This window comes from Vombatus ursinus, unplaced genomic scaffold (assembly GCF_900497805.2).
Source record: "Vombatus ursinus unplaced genomic scaffold, bare-nosed wombat genome assembly UNPS02007284.1, whole genome shotgun sequence".
NCBI classification, from domain to species: Eukaryota; Metazoa; Chordata; class Mammalia; order Diprotodontia; family Vombatidae; genus Vombatus; species Vombatus ursinus.
This window is the reverse complement of record NW_020947062.1, coordinates 25,595,977-25,613,192: the sequence shown is the minus strand read 5'-3', so window position 1 is coordinate 25,613,192 and position 17,216 is coordinate 25,595,977. Positions and strand designations below refer to the sequence as shown.

General features: G+C 38.6%; 1 protein-coding gene and 1 pseudogene across 1 annotated transcript; one reads left to right on the top strand and one right to left on the bottom strand.

Moving 5' to 3' along the window:
* The first annotated feature begins 490 nt into the window (after window positions 1-490).
* GPR132 (G protein-coupled receptor 132) lies at window positions 491-8,631 on the top strand. The gene is made up of 2 exons (XM_027849336.1): window positions 491-839; window positions 6,886-8,631. The coding sequence occupies exon 2, from the start codon at window positions 6,899-6,901 to the stop codon at window positions 7,904-7,906; it is 1,008 nt and encodes a 335-aa protein (XP_027705137.1). The 5' UTR covers window positions 491-839; window positions 6,886-6,898; the 3' UTR covers window positions 7,907-8,631.
* Window positions 8,632-16,391: 7,760 nt separating this feature from the next.
* LOC114033465 lies at window positions 16,392-16,867 on the bottom strand (annotated as a pseudogene).
* Window positions 16,868-17,216: the final 349 nt, after the last annotated feature.

Here is a 17,216-nt window from a genome sequence, read left to right as displayed (position 1 = left end):
TTTGGGAATTTCTGCTAACTTTGTAATTTTATAGATGGGGAAACTGAGGGCTAGAAATGTGGAGTGACTTGCACAGAATCACACAACTAGAAAGTGGCTAAAATTCCAATTCAAGTCTTTTTAAGTCTAAAGCTTTCTACTACATCATACTCTTTACTACTGATTCTTTTCCGTCACTGCCCTTGGGATGTTTATGAGACAATTCAGTTTAGGTCCCTGACATTCAAAAGTAAGTAGGCAAGTAACCCTGAGCAAGTCACTTCACGTGTAGGAGCCTTAGTTCCCTGTAAAATGGGAGCATTAATACTCATATGTTATGTATTTCGTAACATTGTTGATATTGAAGTATAGAAATATAAACTATGTTCAGATTGGCAGTAGAGCTTTCATAAGTTGGTAAAGAACCAGGTTTTTACAGGAAATCATTTGCAACATGTGAAGAGTTTAAACACACCCACTTGAGAACCACATTACTTCCTAAAAACCTCTCTTGGGCTAGAGAATGAGCTGAGTATATAAGGACTGAGCATGTGTTCCCTGGCAGGCCTTCATCCTGGACAAGTCACTCTTCTTGGCATTTCTGGCAACTAATCCTGCCCTAACATTCCTGGCTTGGTGTCCTGTTAGCCTGAGCTGGTTCCATATGCTGAAGCATCTTTGAAGAAACTGGTGTTATGTGTATGTATGGTCTTGATGCTTCCGTTCTGGCTCAACCTCAGATGGTCCAGTGCTGAGAAATAAGCCAGGTCCTTTGGCTAGGCTTTCAAACTCCTTTAACAGACTTCTCATGGGAGCACTGATGTTGGATGTTTTGATGGAAAAAAGAGCAAAGGTAACAGGTAGGAGCAGAATCTGGGTTTGGGAAGCAAAAAAGCAAAGACTGGGGAGGGCCAAGAAAGCACTAGATTTAGAGATAAGAGGACAAATTCTGTGACCTCAAGAATAAAACATGAGAGTGAGGAAATGAGAGTGTGGTACAGGAAAGAAGAGGAAAATACATTTCTGAGCTATTGTGAGGAGTGGAAGGTAGCAGAAGAAAACCTTGTTTGATTGACATTTTTAAGAAAGGAAAATGAAGCCTTTTCATTTACAGATGCTTCCTCTTAGAAGGAAGGAATTCTAGATCCTCCAGAAAAGCCTGTTGGTCACTTTATCTAGAGATTAATTTTGCTTTAATTCTATAAATTTATTTTGAAAAAATAAATGAAGATTTCTATATACAAAGTAGAACAGAGAGGCCTATATATGAAGTCAATATTCTCTATTATGCGTCTTTGTATATTCAACACATCATTTTCAAAGCCATCCTACTTGTCTATTTCTTTCTGAACTTTATTCTGTTCTGTGAATTTTTAAAATGTTTCAATGACCCTCTTTCCTTTTTTTGACTGTCTTCCCTTTTTTTTCCTTTTCTTTAAGCACTGGGAAAACAAATAGAAAAGTAAGGCAATCCCTGCTCTCGAGGAACTCACATTATAATGGGGGAAACAACATATATGAAAGGTGTCAGTTACAAGTCAGATGGAAAAGTCCATTGTCCTTAGGAGGCAACCGCAAAGCATGTGCCTCTTCTTTGATAACATTTCCATTAATAAAATCATCTCAGTTTCTGATGTTGAACCATTTGGCAGTGCCAAGGACTTTAGTGACAAGAGCTTTCTTTTCTGGGTTTCAGTAGCTATGGCTGTAGTGTCTGCAGAGTGAGTTGCTAGGCTGCATCTCCACAAGGAGTTACTTCCTAGGATAACTGCTGTGGTTCTGAACTAGAAGCCCTGCTGCTATTCCAAAGGCTCTTGGTTTCAGGGTTGTGGCTGCCTCTATCAGAGTCTGAGGGGAAATAGTGGTCGAGGTAGTGGCAGTAGATTGACTTGCCTTATGTATGCTACCTCTAGATTCTCCCTCAGGCAGGCTTGAAGTGTCATTTAAGTTGGCTCTCCTGCCCTATGAGAGGCATTTGGTTGCAGCTGGTATGGTGGCTGGTCCTTTCTCCATAGAACTTGCTTTTCTGGATGGTAGCTATAAGAGTTGGACTGGAGGTAGGACTGGTACATAAAGGGTGTTGCCACTCCCAGGGCTCTTGTGCTAACCACCTGTTAGTGACAGTTGGTCAGCAACTGAATGTAGAAAGGGGCATTTAGTTTAGCCTGCCTGAGACTAGTTTCAATCTAGGGGAAGAGTTGCAAACCAGCTTGCAAAGGAATGAGGAGTGAGTGGGAAGTGAGGTAGGTGAGGTGCATTGAGTGTAGACAGTCCTTTCTGGGAGTTTGGTAGTGAAAAGAAGAGGAGATATAAATCGATTACTGTTAGGTTCAGTGGGCACAAATGAAGAGTTTTTTGTTTTGTTTTAAAGAATGAGGGAGTGGATAGAGCACCAGCCCTGGAGTCAGGAGGACTTGAGTTCAAATCTGGCCTCAGACACATAACACTCACTAGCTGTGTGACCCTGGGCAAGTCACTTAACCCCGTTAACGAAACAAAAAAAAAAAAAAAAGAATGTGGGAGAAGAACATTTTCATAAGCTTTAGGAAAGGATCCAGTGGATAAGAAAAGTTTGAAGATGAAGTAAAGAGAAGGAATGGTCAACAGCACAAGAAATTATGTGCATGGCCCTGTGATCCATGCTGGGAATACAGAAATAGAAACTGATGGGCTATGATCTCAAGGGGCTTACAATCTTATGCAATTAAGTCTGATACGAGGAAGAATGAGCTATGTACAAAGGAAAGGTCAAAAGAAAAATGTGAAGTGTGTGTATGTGTGTGTGTGTGTGTAGAACCCTAATTGGGCCTTGTAAGAAATAAATATAAAGAATACACAAAGAAGAAACACCTCTGTGGTGTGAGGGAAAGGCACACAAACAAATTTTTTAAAATCAGGAGAGAGCAGAGTAATATCAGAGGACTGACACAATACAATTTGGCTAGAATGTAGATTATGCAAAGAAGAGGAGTCAGTATGAATCAAAAGGTCATCGATGCATTAATTAATGCAGCAATGAGCTCAATAAAAGGTATAGTAAACATCTCATAGCAGATATAAACTATTTAAACTCTATACTTGATCTCCCAATGACACCCTCTGACCAGCTGGTTAGGTGTCCAGAGCAAGGCTACTATTCTGCTGAGGGCTCTAAGGGTAATGCCATGGGATTAGGAGCATCTTTCTAATACTATAATTCACAAGCCCTTACCCAGTATATCCACCCTAATATTAGCCGTGTTACCATCTCCCCACTATCATTCACCAGTTAGGATTTCCCCAATATCATCTAACCAGTGATTACACCAATATATTTCGACCATTCTCCTCAATATCATTGTTAATGATATGCTGAACTCTGGAATATATGGGACTGTTTTAATCTCTTATGTCTTCTTTATTTTACTTGGCTTTCCCTCAGATTATAAATAATATTACTCTATCTTTAAGAGTCAAATTGAGAAAAAGAGTTTGTGCTAGCAATTGGATGTCAATTGAAAAATTGTCTTGCTATAAAATGTTTATCCTTATGGTGTCAGGGAAATTATGTGTTTATCTATGATCTATATGGAATCTGTGGAGAAAAAAGAAATGAAGAAACTTTTACATCAGACCTATCAAGGATTATTTTATTTAAAAAAAATCATAGAGAGAATTCTATAAAGAGTCTGTGAGGAGCTAGCAAGTACAGTGTATTTTGGAATTACTTTTTTCCTATGATTACTAAGACAAGAACAAAGAAAAAGGACTAGTTATACCTTATTTTCTGAGATATAGCTAACTCTTGAGGATAAATGTAAGTTTCTTAATTTTTTTAAATCAGTATCAGGAATGAGCTAATTAGTTTGGAGCTGTTTTCAGGCAAGTGAAAAGGAGTCATCTATTCTTATACTAAGGTTTGGGGTGACTATGGCTCTGAACTTTCACTTGGCAAAATGTTGTAAATGTATGTTTATATTTATACATAGCTTTGTGTTTATTAGATTTCATTCATTAATGAATGATGCATTTGGAAATTTCAATATTTATGGAAATATATATCTAAAAATCAATTAGCAAGCATTTATTAATCACCTCATACATGCTACTGTGCTAAGCAATATGAGTACAAAGAATGAAATAATTCCTACTTACAGTGAGCTTACATTCTAATGAAGGAGACAAGTGTATGTATGTATGTATTTATGTATGTATATATATATATATACAGAGAAAGAGAAAAAACATAAATATAAAGTGAATACATAAAAAAAAACATTAAATACTTGGGGTAAAAAGCACTAGAAATTTCACAGGTCAAGAAAGGCTTCATGCAGAAGATGGTGTTTGAGCTGCATATTAAATTAAAAAAAAGACTATGATGTGGTAGTAAGAAGGGAGGATATTATAGACATGGGAGTCAGTCAGAGCAAAGGTTGAGACTGGCCAATTTGGCTAGATCACAGAGTACGGAAGTAGGAGCAACTTCCAATAAAATTGGAAAGACAGGTTGGGGCCATGTTGTACAGGACTTTAAGCAGAGGAGTTTGCATTTTATACTAGATAAGATAGGAAGCCACTGGAGTTAATTTAGTAGGGAGACACATAGATCTGCACCAAAGAAAAATTATCTTGGTAGAATGTAGGATGGACTGGAGTGGTGAGAAACATGATGCAATTAAAAGGATAATGCAGTGAACTAGTCAAGAGGTGATGAGAGCAGGTAAAAAGAAGGTAAATGAAGAGAAGAAGTTGGGTGAAAGAGGTATTGTCAAGTATTTATTTTTGGGAATGAAAGTTTCTCCATTTCATTAAATAACCATTACTTAATTAACTGGAGATGGGGTATCTAGCAAAATGTATTAATTAGAAAGAAAATATGCATTTGCACTCTCAGATTGCCATGGAGTTTGAGATGATAAAATTAAATACATAGCAGCAAGTCAAGTGACAAGCAGAGGAAAAACTTTATAAGTAAGTGTGGTCAACTCCAATAAACTTGCTACACATGGGGGTTTATCCTCCAACCCACTACATATTTATAGTGTCCTCTTAGATTGCCAAACAGATACAGATACCATAAATGGACACCTGTCAGTCAAGGTGGAAATCCTCTAGTGTTCCCCTCAACACTCAGGGAATTAACCATGAGTCCAGAAGACACAGCCAGAGACACATGGACTTGACAGTAAGAGTTTGGAAGAGCAGAAATGGTAAAAAACAAACAAACAAACAAACAAACAAAACAAACAAAAAAAATTGCCATAGAAGCAGAAGAGTTAATAGAAACAAGGCTGAGCAGCATCATGAGACATGTTTGAGCAAAAATCTGCCTGTTAAGCACACATAGAGAGGCAGAAAAAAGACTGGTAATGTCTCACTTTTCTCCTTTCCTATCTTGCCTCTTTCCTCCTGGAAAAGATTTGTTTATTCACCTATCTATGTGTCTTAAAAGTTTGTTTTGTTTTCTATTTTGCTGCCATTTTAAAAGCCACTTTCTATAAGATAAAACACGATTAACCACTATGTTACTAAATAAGTCAAGTCAACAAGCATTTATTAAGCACATGTGCCATGTAGAGTACTAAGGACTAAAGATACAAATACAAGCCAAAAAATAAAATTTTAAAAAAGGCAATCTCTTGTCACAAGGCCTTACATTCTAATGAAGGAAGATAATACATAAAAGGGATCTGAAAAGTGGGAGTTGAAGAGGGGTTTGAGAATAGATCTTCACCCACTTGGGAGCATGGTGATTAATTCTTGAGAGTCAGAAGCACAGTCAGAAGACAAAAGCTGACTGATTTGGGACTGTCCTCAAAATGGATGTTCCAGGAAGGACTCATCAATGGGAGAAGGGGGCTACCAGGACAGAGGGATGTTCCAGGGTTAGAAGGCAGCTTAGGCATGGTGACAAGTCTATAGAGCCAGAAATAGAACAGAGAAAGGACCTATAAGTCCTTGTATCATTATGCAAGTACAACGGAGAAAGACAATAGAGAGGGGACAACCTCAGGGAGAGAGAGAAGTAAGTGTTTTGGGGTTTGTTTGTTTTTTTAAAAAACTGCAATATCAATTTACTAGAGATAAACAAGTTCTTTTATTTGGTGGGGTGAGTATTCTCTGGTATTGGGGGAGGTAGACCCAATAAGACAGAATTCTTGATTCATATTTTCTATCTTCCCAAAGCATTGAGGGGAAAAAAATGGGTCTGGATTGTCTTATGCAAGTGAGTCAACAGTTTTGGTGGGGGGAAGAAGGCTGTGAGCAAACTGGGATGAAAACCACACCCAAAGGGCAAGACAAAGGAAGTAGTGACTTAAGGAGTGGGGAGGGGAAGGAGAAAGAGGAAATAACTAAACTTCTCCTCACCACCCCAATCACCTCTCTTTCTCTCTCTCTTTTTCCTTCTCTCTCCTCTCCTCTCCTTCTCTCCTCTCTATCCCTCCATCCTTCCCCTCCTCTTTTCATATATAAGTTTTATGTAAATAAAAAAAATGCACTGAACCTAGTCAGGAAGACCTAAGTTTCATTCTAGCCTCAGATGCTAGTGGTGTGACCCTGGGCAAGTCATTTAACCTCTGCTTGCCTTAGTTTCCTCAACTGTAAAACAGGCATAATAATAGCACCTACCTTGTAGAGTTGTTGTGAGAATCAAATAAAATAATATTTATAAAGCACTTAGCACAATGCCTGTCATATAGTAGACACTACATAAATGTTTATTTTTTTTTAATATACTTTATATAGTGAAAAGAATCCTAGATTTGGAGTCAGAGAAGGCAAGTTCAGATACCATTTTCCACTTACTATCTGTGTGGCAAATCATTTCTTCTCCCTGAACCTCAGTTACTAGTTTATCCGTCACCTTGTACCTTCAAGAGTTTGCAAAGATGACCTGATCATAACAACAGAAATTCTTTTCAGGAAATTTTCATGGATGATCATTTTTGCTTTGTCCAGAGGGAAGGTCACTGATCTGAAATTCCTGCCACCCTCCATGGCCTCATCCAACTCCTCCCAGGACTCCTGCACTGTGTCTTATGAAGAGAGCAAGATATTCCTCACTGTGATGTACAGTAGTGTATGTGTGTTGGGCCTCCCCACGAATTGTTTCACTGCCTGGTTCTCCTTCCTGCAGGTGCTACAGGGAAATGTGTTGGCCGTATATATCTTCTGCTTGGCCATCTGTGAATTGCTCTACGTGGCAACTTTACCCTTCTGGATTGTTTACATCAGGGATAATCATGAATGGACAATGGGTTTTCAGACCTGTAGGATAATTGCATTTGTATTTTTCTGTAACATCTATGTCAGCATTTTATTTTTGTGTTGCATTTCTTGTGATCGTTTCATTGCTGTGACATATGCCTTGGAATCCAGAGGGTACAGACACGTAAAAATAGCTGTGTTCATTTCAATAGCAATCTTTTTTATTGTGGGAGTAGTTCACTATCCAGTTTTTGAAATGAAAGAAAATAAAACTTGTTTTGAGACCTTACCAATGGATAGGAAGATAGCTAGTTATTCTTACTCTCGCTTTGTAGTAGGGTTTGCCATTCCTCTCTCCATCATCATTTTCACTAACTACAAGATCTTCAGGAGTATCAAAACCAGCACAAGCTTGAGTGCACGCCAGAAGGCCAAGGTGAAATACTTAGCTATTTCTATAGTTACCACTTTCCTGGTCTGTTTTGCTCCCTATCACTTTGTACTTCTTGTTAAAGCTGCAGCCTTTTCCTATTATAAAGCAGAAAAGAAAAAAGTGTGTGCTTTGGAAACCGAGATGAATACCTCTTCGATGGTATTCCTATGTCTGTGCACTTTCCACAGCATAGCAGACCCCATCATTTATGTGCTAGCCAATGAGAGCTGCAGAAATGAATTGTCTCGTTTTCACAAAGGATGGAAACAATGGTCCACAAAGACTGACAGTAACAACCTATAGTATTCAAAGGATATGGAGGAGTTAACACCAGAACCTATAAACTTAGCAGCTTTCTGATACCCCAAATTCTGTAGTAGAGCAATCAGACTTCTGGGAGAATTTATGATGTGAGGAAGCAGAGAGAGTCTAACTGACAGATTAAGACATTCTCTTCACAGGATCTAAAGAACCTTGTTCTGTGGAACATTGTGTTTTTTGCCGGGATTGTTCTCTACACCACAAAATATTCAGGTTAATTGCAATTGACTTATGTGAGATACCAAGGAAAAGATTACCACCAGCAAGGAGTAAGCTTCTTATAGTAGGAGACCTTTGATTTGGGTTTTAAAGGCCTTGAAGAGAGAATACTTCACCCACATGGAACAATGTGAGCAAAAGTGCCAACCTGGGAACCCATGTGTGGGCAGAGGCAGAAAATCAGGCTTTGCCTCCATCTCAGCACAAGATTCCTTTCCTGTGAAGAGGCAATTGAAGAGAGAAAGGGAGTACCTTTGGGGCAGCAACAATAGTAAAGTTTCAGGGATAACTGTGAGGTCAGAATAACCAGAATGGTGAAAAGAGATGGAACAAGGAGGATCTGACACCTTTAAGATACTGTAAATTGTGACATGTCAAACCTTCACTGACCTCTACAAGCATTTGCAGAGTGGGTGGTCAGTTAACATTCACTGATAATGACTTTATTGTTGTAAGTACTTTCAATTCAATAAATGTTATTAAACCTTTTTGATGCCCGTACAGCATAATGCTAGGAAAGATACATAATCCCTATACTTCTGACTCTCACATTCTAGTTGGAAGATAAGACACAGTTAATGATAATACTCAATATAGCATGATCAGTGCATTTGACAGATGCAAAACAAAGTAGTATATGGTATCCAAGTGGATAGGTTATTAACAGTAGGGGAAGAGCAGCAGGGATGAGAAGGTTTCCTGGAAAAGATGACATTTGAAGTGGGATTTAAAGTCTAAGTAGGAATTCAGTGGGTGAAGAGAAGGAAGGAAGAAAAAGCATAAAGGCACAGAACAGGAAAGTGTAAGGCTTGTTGGCAATGTTTGAAGATACTACTAACACTAGCCATTCACTGTTTTCCATTCCTCTTGCCAACACTCCGGTATGGGCCCTTTCATATTTCACTTGGGTCATTACAGTAACTGAGCTACTAACAGAGAGATGTTTCTCTCTCTCTCTCTCTCTCTCTCTCTTTCTCATCCACCCATATTCCCAGAGTCATCTTCCAAATGCACAGCTCTTGTTACATTACTTCCTTGATCAGAAATCCTCAGTGGCTAGCCACTGCTTATTAAATAAATCCACACTCCTTAGCTTGGCATTTACTGCCCTCAATAATCTGGCTTTATTGGATTTTTTAAAGGAAATTGAATCTACTTTTCCAGACTTAGCTCACATGTTTGTTCCCTATCTCACACCTTCCAACCACTTATTTTACTGCAAATACAGTAGATGATTTTCCCTCAGAGATTAGGAACCTGGAGATAAAATGGCTTTCTCCATGACTGCCCCTATTATCCTCATGGAAGATGGCATCTGGTTAGTGAACCCCTGGGGTCCTTCCAAGGCTATCAACTCTCTGCTTGTCCAGGGATGGAGAGAGGAAAGGGCAGAGAAGGGAAGAAGGGGAGAATTTTTCCCACCTCAGAATCATCAATTATGTCAATTAAGTCAAGCTCATTAGCTTATAATTTGCAAATATGTTCTCTTCCCTTTTTTGAAATTTACTCTTCTCCAATCTTATGGTATCTCTCTCATTTGCCATGATCTTTCAAATTTTACATACAGTGGATCAGCAATCACAGCTGCCAGTTCTTATAGGATCCAAGGATGTAAGCTATCCAGGCCAGAGACCTGAATTCATCAAGGGCAAGCAAGTGCTCTCTTACTGTCTCTTTACTTACCTTGGGAATCAGTTCCTTTTATTCTCAGTACAGCTTGTGCCTTGCAGATAAAACAGAAACAAAGAAGCGCTGAGCAGCTCTGCCTTGGGATTGTCAGTTATCCACATCCTATCCATCTCATCCTCTTTTACCCCAATATAGCTGAAAAAGAATCATTTTTATTGTCCTTAACTTTCTCCAGAAGCCTTAGATCATTCTGAACTTTAACCTTCCTTACTGAAACTGCCCTCTCCAAAGTTACCAATAATCTCTTAGTTGTCAAATCCAATGGCCTTTTCTCAATCCTCATTCTCTTTGACCTTTCTGTAGCCTTGACACTGTTGATTACTCTCTCCTCCTTGATACTCTCTTCTCTCTAGATTTTCTGGACACCACTCTCTGCTGGTTCTCTTTCTACCTATCTGACACTACTCCTCAGTATCCTTTGCTGGATCCTCTTCCAGATCATGTCCTCTAATCACAGGCATCCCTCAGGGTTTGGTCCTGGGACCTTTTCTCTTCTCCTTCTATACTGCTTCATTTGGTGACCTCATCAGCAATCAGGGATTTTATTATGTCTCTATGCTGATGAATCTCCAACCTCTGCTAACCTCCAATCTCACATCTCCAATTACCTTTCAGACATCTCAAACTGGATGTCTAATAGACATCTTAAAATCAACATATCCAAAATAGAATTAATTCTATTTCCCCCTAAACACTCCCCACCTCCTATCTTCTCTATTACTGTAGAGGGTAACACCATCCTCCCAATCCCTCAGGCTTTCAATATAGGACTCATCCTGGACTCCTCGTTATCACTTACCTCCCCCCACCAATATCCAAGCTGTTGTCAAGTTAGCCTGTTATTTCACCTTTGCAACATCTCTCCTATCTCCCTGTCTATCCTCTGACCCTGCCATCACCCTAGTGCAAACCCTCATCACCTCACACCTGGATTACTGTGATAGCCTGCTGGCAGATCTGCCTGTCCCAAATCTCCCCACACCAATCCATACTTTATTTGGCTAATAAAGTGATTTTCCTAAAGGGCAGGTCTGATCATATTACCCAATATTTAATAAGCTCCAGTGGCTCCCCATTGCCTCCAGGATCAAATACAAAATATTCTGTTTGGCATTCAAAGCCTTCATAACTTAGGCCCTTCTTTCCAATCTTCTTACACCTTACTGTCCACTAGGTACTGTCAATAAGCAATCACAACTTCACAAAACTTACATGAGAACTAGGTCTATTACAAGAGGAATGAACATGCAAGTGGAACCCAAAGAGTTCACGCATAAGTTTGCATATTTATAACAATACAACAAAGAAAGGAAGATAAAACACAAATCTCGACCTAAAGGCACATGGAGGGAAAGGTATAGTAAAGGTGGGGAAAGGACAACCACCCCCACAAGGGGAGGAGCAAAAGACACATTCTTCTCTCTTGGGAACTGCTAGACCATGATGATTTGACAGTCTGCTTATCTACAAGGATCCCAGCTACACAAGCAGTTTCTCAGCCCAGTGTGGACTGCCTGACACCTGTCTTGACTCCCAAGGACGCACAGGGAGTCCACCTTGGGATGCAAACAACACATCATGTCAGCTGGGGTGGGAGTGGGGGCTTCATCCTGGACACATTCAGGGCCTCTTGCATACTCTGGATCCAGTGTTTCTAGAAAATATGACAACTCCAAAAGACAAGTTCAGGGGACCCCTTAACATTCCTTAATAGTGCCATTCAATCCAGTAACACTGGCCTTCCTGGCTGTTTCACGAACAAGGATGTCTCTCCATTCCAGGCATTTTCTCTGGCTGTCCCCCAGGTCTGGAACTGTCCTCCTCCTCTTCTCTGACTACTGAGACTACTGACCTCCTTGGCTTCCTTTAAATCACAACTAAAATCCCCACCTTCTACAGGAAGCCTTCCTCAATCCCTCTTAATTCCAGTGCTTTCTCTCTGTTATTTCCTATTTATCTTATATATAGTTCGCTTTGTTTATATTTGTTTGCATATTGTCTTACCCATTAGATTGTAAACTCCTTAAGGGCAAGAACTATCTTTTGCTTCTTTTTTTTTGTAGGTACTTAATGTTTATTGATTGATCAATTTTTAGGACCATGTCACACTCATATTCATCCTCTGTCACCTGGCCTTGCTTCTATATTCTATGTGTGTGTGTGTGTGTGTGTGTGTGTGTGTGTGTGTGTGTGTGTGTGTATACAGAGAGAGAGGTAGATATAGACATAGATAGATATAAATATAGATATTTTTTAAATCTAAGTTGGTTTGTACATTCCTTGCGAATTCACATTGGTCTCCAGACAAATCTCATTTTTTCCTCCTCATTGAAGTTGTTTTTCTTTGTGTCTTGAGAACTTCATTCTTTAATATTTCTCATCCCTCCTGGGCTGACTTTCCTTGAAACATTTTATTCCATGGAATCTATCTTTCCTCTGAGTTCTTTGATATCTGCTTTCCCCAAATCTAGAGTTCATGTCAGACTATGCCTAGATTTCTTCTCCTTCTCTATTACAAATTATAGGATGGAGTGGTCACTGCCTCACCAAGATTTCCATCATTTCCACTCCAGCAACCAGTCCTTTTTTAGTGAAAATCAAATCCAAACTAAAATTTCCTCTTGTTGGTCCCTCCACTATTTGAAAGATGAATTATCATATCACTTAGGCAAGGCAAGAAGTTATTAGTTGCTACGTTATTGACAAAAACAGAGCTCCAGCAGAAGTCTGGATAATTGAAGTCACTACTCTATCACATCTCTGTGCCAGACTTGTTTGTGATCTATTTCCTAACTCCTCATCTCTTTCCTCTTTCTGCCCAGGTGCTCTGTATACTCCAATAACAAAATCACTTCTATTTCTTGTGCCTTTGACTTGTATCCAAATACTGTCTGTCTTTATTCGCTGCTCTGTGTTACCCAAATCCATCTTAACTATTCTGTTTCTTTTGAATAAGGTTTACCTCTCCAGAACCATAGTCTAGTCATGAGTTCCATATCCATCAAGTCTAGGTATACTTTCAAGGTCAAATTTGTCTCACTGTATTAGGACCTCTAGTTTCTCTTGGGTTTTTTTTTTTGCCTAAACTTCAGACATTTGTGGATACATACATGAGGCCATGAGTGTTACTACTGACTCCTTTCTTGAATCTTTTTCTCCTATGAAAAAAAAATATGTATATATAAAATATATATATAATATATCCTTTTTCTCAGCTGCTTGGTTCCTTCTATGGTTATCTTTCCTCCCCATGCTCTGGGAATCCTTTATTTCCTAAGCCTGGACTTCTCATTCATCCCATCCCCTAACTTTTACACACGGGCTAGACAACACTGACAATTTGCCCAAGTGATCTGTAGATTTCCATGTGAAGTTTTCTTTTCACTCATTATGAAGCAATAGATTTACCTTCACAATATAGTCAAGATTGATAGTAATTCTTGTCATAATTATCTTTTGCCTAGCAAAACAAGATCTAGATTTGATCTGACCAAAATATCTAACTGAAATTTTGAAATTGAGTAATTACCTCTTGGAAAGTTTGGAGGGGAGAGAGATATCACACCTACCTGGGGCACTACCAAGTCCAATACTAATATGCTGACATTAGGAAAAAAAATAAATTAGTAGTACTTATAAGAATGTAAATAAATGTGTGTATTGTTTTTATTTTTATATTCCCTAAATATCACATTGTATCACTCTCCTCTACCACCACAGAGTTATCCCATAAAACAAAAATTTTTTTTTAAAGAAAAAGAGGAAAAATGTCTGTGATACTGATCAACACATTAACAGTAATCTAATATTATATAATGTTCCATACCTGTAGATCCTTACTTCTACAAAAGAGCACAAAGAGGTATCTTCTCATTTCTTTTTCTTTTGAGGGAGCACAGGGAGGAATGAATAGTCCAAGCTTGTTTTTATAATTTCACAATGTTCAATTTTGGCCATTTTGTGATTCCTATTCTTTCTATTTATATTGTTATAGTCATTATATTGTTTTCCTCATTCTGCTTACTTCATTTTGCATCAATTCAAAAAAGTCTTTTCGAGTTTCTCTGTACTCATTATCATGCTCAATTTTTCTTACAGCACAACAATATTCCATTACATATATGTAGCAAAATTTGTTTAGCTATTCCCAACTGATGAACATTTACTTTCTTTCCATTTATGTAATATACCACAAAAAGTACTTATATAAATATTTTGGTATACATAAAGTCTTTCTTTTAATCAGTGACTTCTTTGGGATGTATACCTAGGGAGGAATCTCTGAATCAAAGGGTCATTGGTCATTTTATTTGCATAATTACAAATTGCTTTCTGGAATGGTTGTACCAATTCATTGCTCCACCAACAATGAATTAATGGAACAAGAGTCCTTTAAACTGGCATCTATTGTTCCAAGATTGTTGTTTAAGTCCTGTTGTTTAGCAATACTATTGATTCTCTTGGGTGGTTAGTGAGGTCTTTTCCCCAGAAGGCTCCAGGGCAGCTTCTCTCTTTGATGGACTGGAATACAGCTCTCAGGCCCAGGAATGAAAGTCTTTATGTACATCATCAATGTCTTACAGTCATTGAAAAAAACCTATCATCCTAAATGTTAGTTGTAAAGTTAACCAATAGTAATGTCTGTAAGATACATGACTTTCAAGCCATACTCTTAATAAACTTCCATCCTTCCAATTGTCAGGGGAAGGAGGCTCTGTGGATTCTTCTTCTTTTTTGTTTTGTTTAGGCAATTGGAGTTCAGTGACTTGCCCAGGGTCACACAGCTAGTAAGTGTCAAGTGTTTGATCTGAGGCTGGATTTGAACTCAGGTCCTCCTGACTTCAGGGTCAGTGCTCTATTCACTGTGCCACCCAGCTGCTCCCTGTGGATTCTTCTGACAAGCTCACATTTAAATATGTAAATTTGCAAGATCTAGATCTGAAGCTTTAAAAATCCAAAACCCAATTTTCTAATTACTTTTGTCTATATTTCTCAGGTTAAAAATTAATACAAGCTTTCTTGCTCCCACACATATTCTTGCATAAATTGAGATTTCTTTTTTCTCTTATGGTACTGAAAAAATGGTATGTTTTCACAGAACTCTTACAAACACTCAAGGTCCTTTGTTCTTTTGCCAAAATCAAGTTAACTTTTAAAGCAATGGTATATACAAGTTACAATATCTATGAGATTTGACATAAAGATTATTGGGAGTCAACCAAATCCTCTGGTAGTGGTCTGGGTCTGCATGGATGGAGTTATTTTAGCAGAGAACTGCCCTAGGCTTAAGACAAAGCTCTTAATCAAAAATCACAATCTAAAGCAGTAAGACAATAAACACTCCTCATTTTCTGGTCAAGAGAGTTGGGGCAGAGGGCTAGGTACATTTGTACACAAATTCCACGAAAATCTCTATTTAATATAATATCAGAAAATACATTGATAAAAATGTCACTGGGAAGCCTAGTATATAAAGCAGTCAAAACTATCCCCATCACAATTTGTAACCCCATTTTAAAAGACCACACTTAACTTTTTTTGAATCATGAATTTAGTCTCTCTTTAGTTTATAATAAAGCCTCTGCAAATGGCAGAGACACAGAGAGATGGACAGACAGAGAGAGAGACACAGAAACAGAGACTCTTTTCTTACTCCCTCTTTTCTTAATCTAACCAACTGGATTGGAATGCAAAGAGAAGTGTATGTCAAAGCAAAAAGATAGAGGGAACCTTCATCTTTCCTCTTTTGACATAAGTAACTACATCTTGGAAACTATCCTTCACTTAATCCAAAATAGGGACACATATTCTTCTCAGTTTGTCCTTGTATTTATAAATATTTCCCCTTCTGTCTCTGCGACTAGTCTAACATAACAGACAGTTCTTGTTTTAGCCTAGACAATGATGAAATTCTTCCATAAGGCTGAAATGTAGATTAGCCCATCTCCAAGGCCAATGCTTATAGAATCTGTTTTTTTTTTTAGGCAATTGGGGTTAAATGACATGCCCAGGGTCACACAGCTATTGTCAAGTGTTTGATCAGAGGCCAGATTTGAACTCAGGTCCTCCTGACTTCAGGGTCAGTGCTCTATCCACTACACCACCCAGCTGCTCCTTAGAATCTATTATTTCTAAGCATCTTATAGCTTCCTTCAGCCCTTGAAAGGCAAGAGAAGCTGATTTCTTACAAATATTTATCATTATTATTATTATTCATTTAGAATGTAAGCTTCTTAAAAGGACTGTCTTATTTTTATGTTTGTGTACACAATGTTTTACAAGTACTTACCAAATACTTTTTCATTCATTCATTAACAGTCTCCCTTTGGCTACCTGTCTGTGTCTTCTGTGTTCTTTTATAAACTATTGACTTCCTAAGAGCCAGACGTGGTCTTTCTATTATTACAACTACGTCTTTTGAAAGTTTGGAAAATTGCTAATGCAGTTGTGTTGTTCATCCTTCGTTTTTTGAAGAGGACCAATGACATCATAGGTGATTTCTTCTTTCTTTTTTTTTTTTCCATTGGATCATTTTTATTTGTATGCATGTTCTACATCCTTAGATAAAGAATCCCAGGATTTTCCTCCTGCGTGTTTTCGTCTTGCTTCCTCATGGTCCATGATGCCAGCTGAGGTTGTAAACACAATGAACCCAAATTGACGGAATGGTAGCAGATTATTCTGCCACTTTTCCAGATGTTTCAACTGAACGTCAAATCTGGGGCTGATTACACCACACTTGTTTAATCTGCCCGTGAGGTTCACAACAACTTTTCCTGCTCTGCGATCACCAATGATCTCAAATTCGCCAATGTAACCATGCTTCATCATCACAGTCAGGAACCGGACAGTTACTTTAGAGCATGGCCTAATGAGAACCTGGCATTTTCCTCGCTTTTCTGCATTGTTGATGCTTTCGAGAGCATCTGCCAGGACGTTCATGCGCACCATGGTGCCAGCGCTGCAAGATGGCGTAAAGCATGGGTGATTTCTTGACTTGCTCATGAATTAGATTCAAGTGAGGCAGAGTTGTCCAAAGTTGTCTGTCTCACTCTCCTTCCCAGAATCATCAAAGTCTAGGTGCAGCACAAAAATCAAGTCAACAGGTGATGTTCCAAAATACAGTGGATGACCTTGGCATCTTTGATGTCTTACCAAGCTCTAAACACTCCACTGCACTAAGGGCAAGGGGCAGGTTGGCCATAAACTCTTCTGGGATTTGTAGTTCTTCCCAATTTGGGAAGAATTGACATCAGGGGGAGGGGAGGAGGGGGAATTCTGATTTATAGTGTGCAGGGAGAGGAGAGAGGAGAAAAAGGCAGATGATGATAGCAGCACAATTGTGGTAGCAGGGATGAGGACACTAGTACTTCCCTTTTTCAGA

What these genes read in the sequence shown, in the direction of transcription:
- GPR132 (XM_027849336.1), top strand. Translation starts at nt 6,899, where the DNA reads ATGATCATTTTTGCTTTGTCCAGAGGGAAGGTCACTGATCTGAAATTC.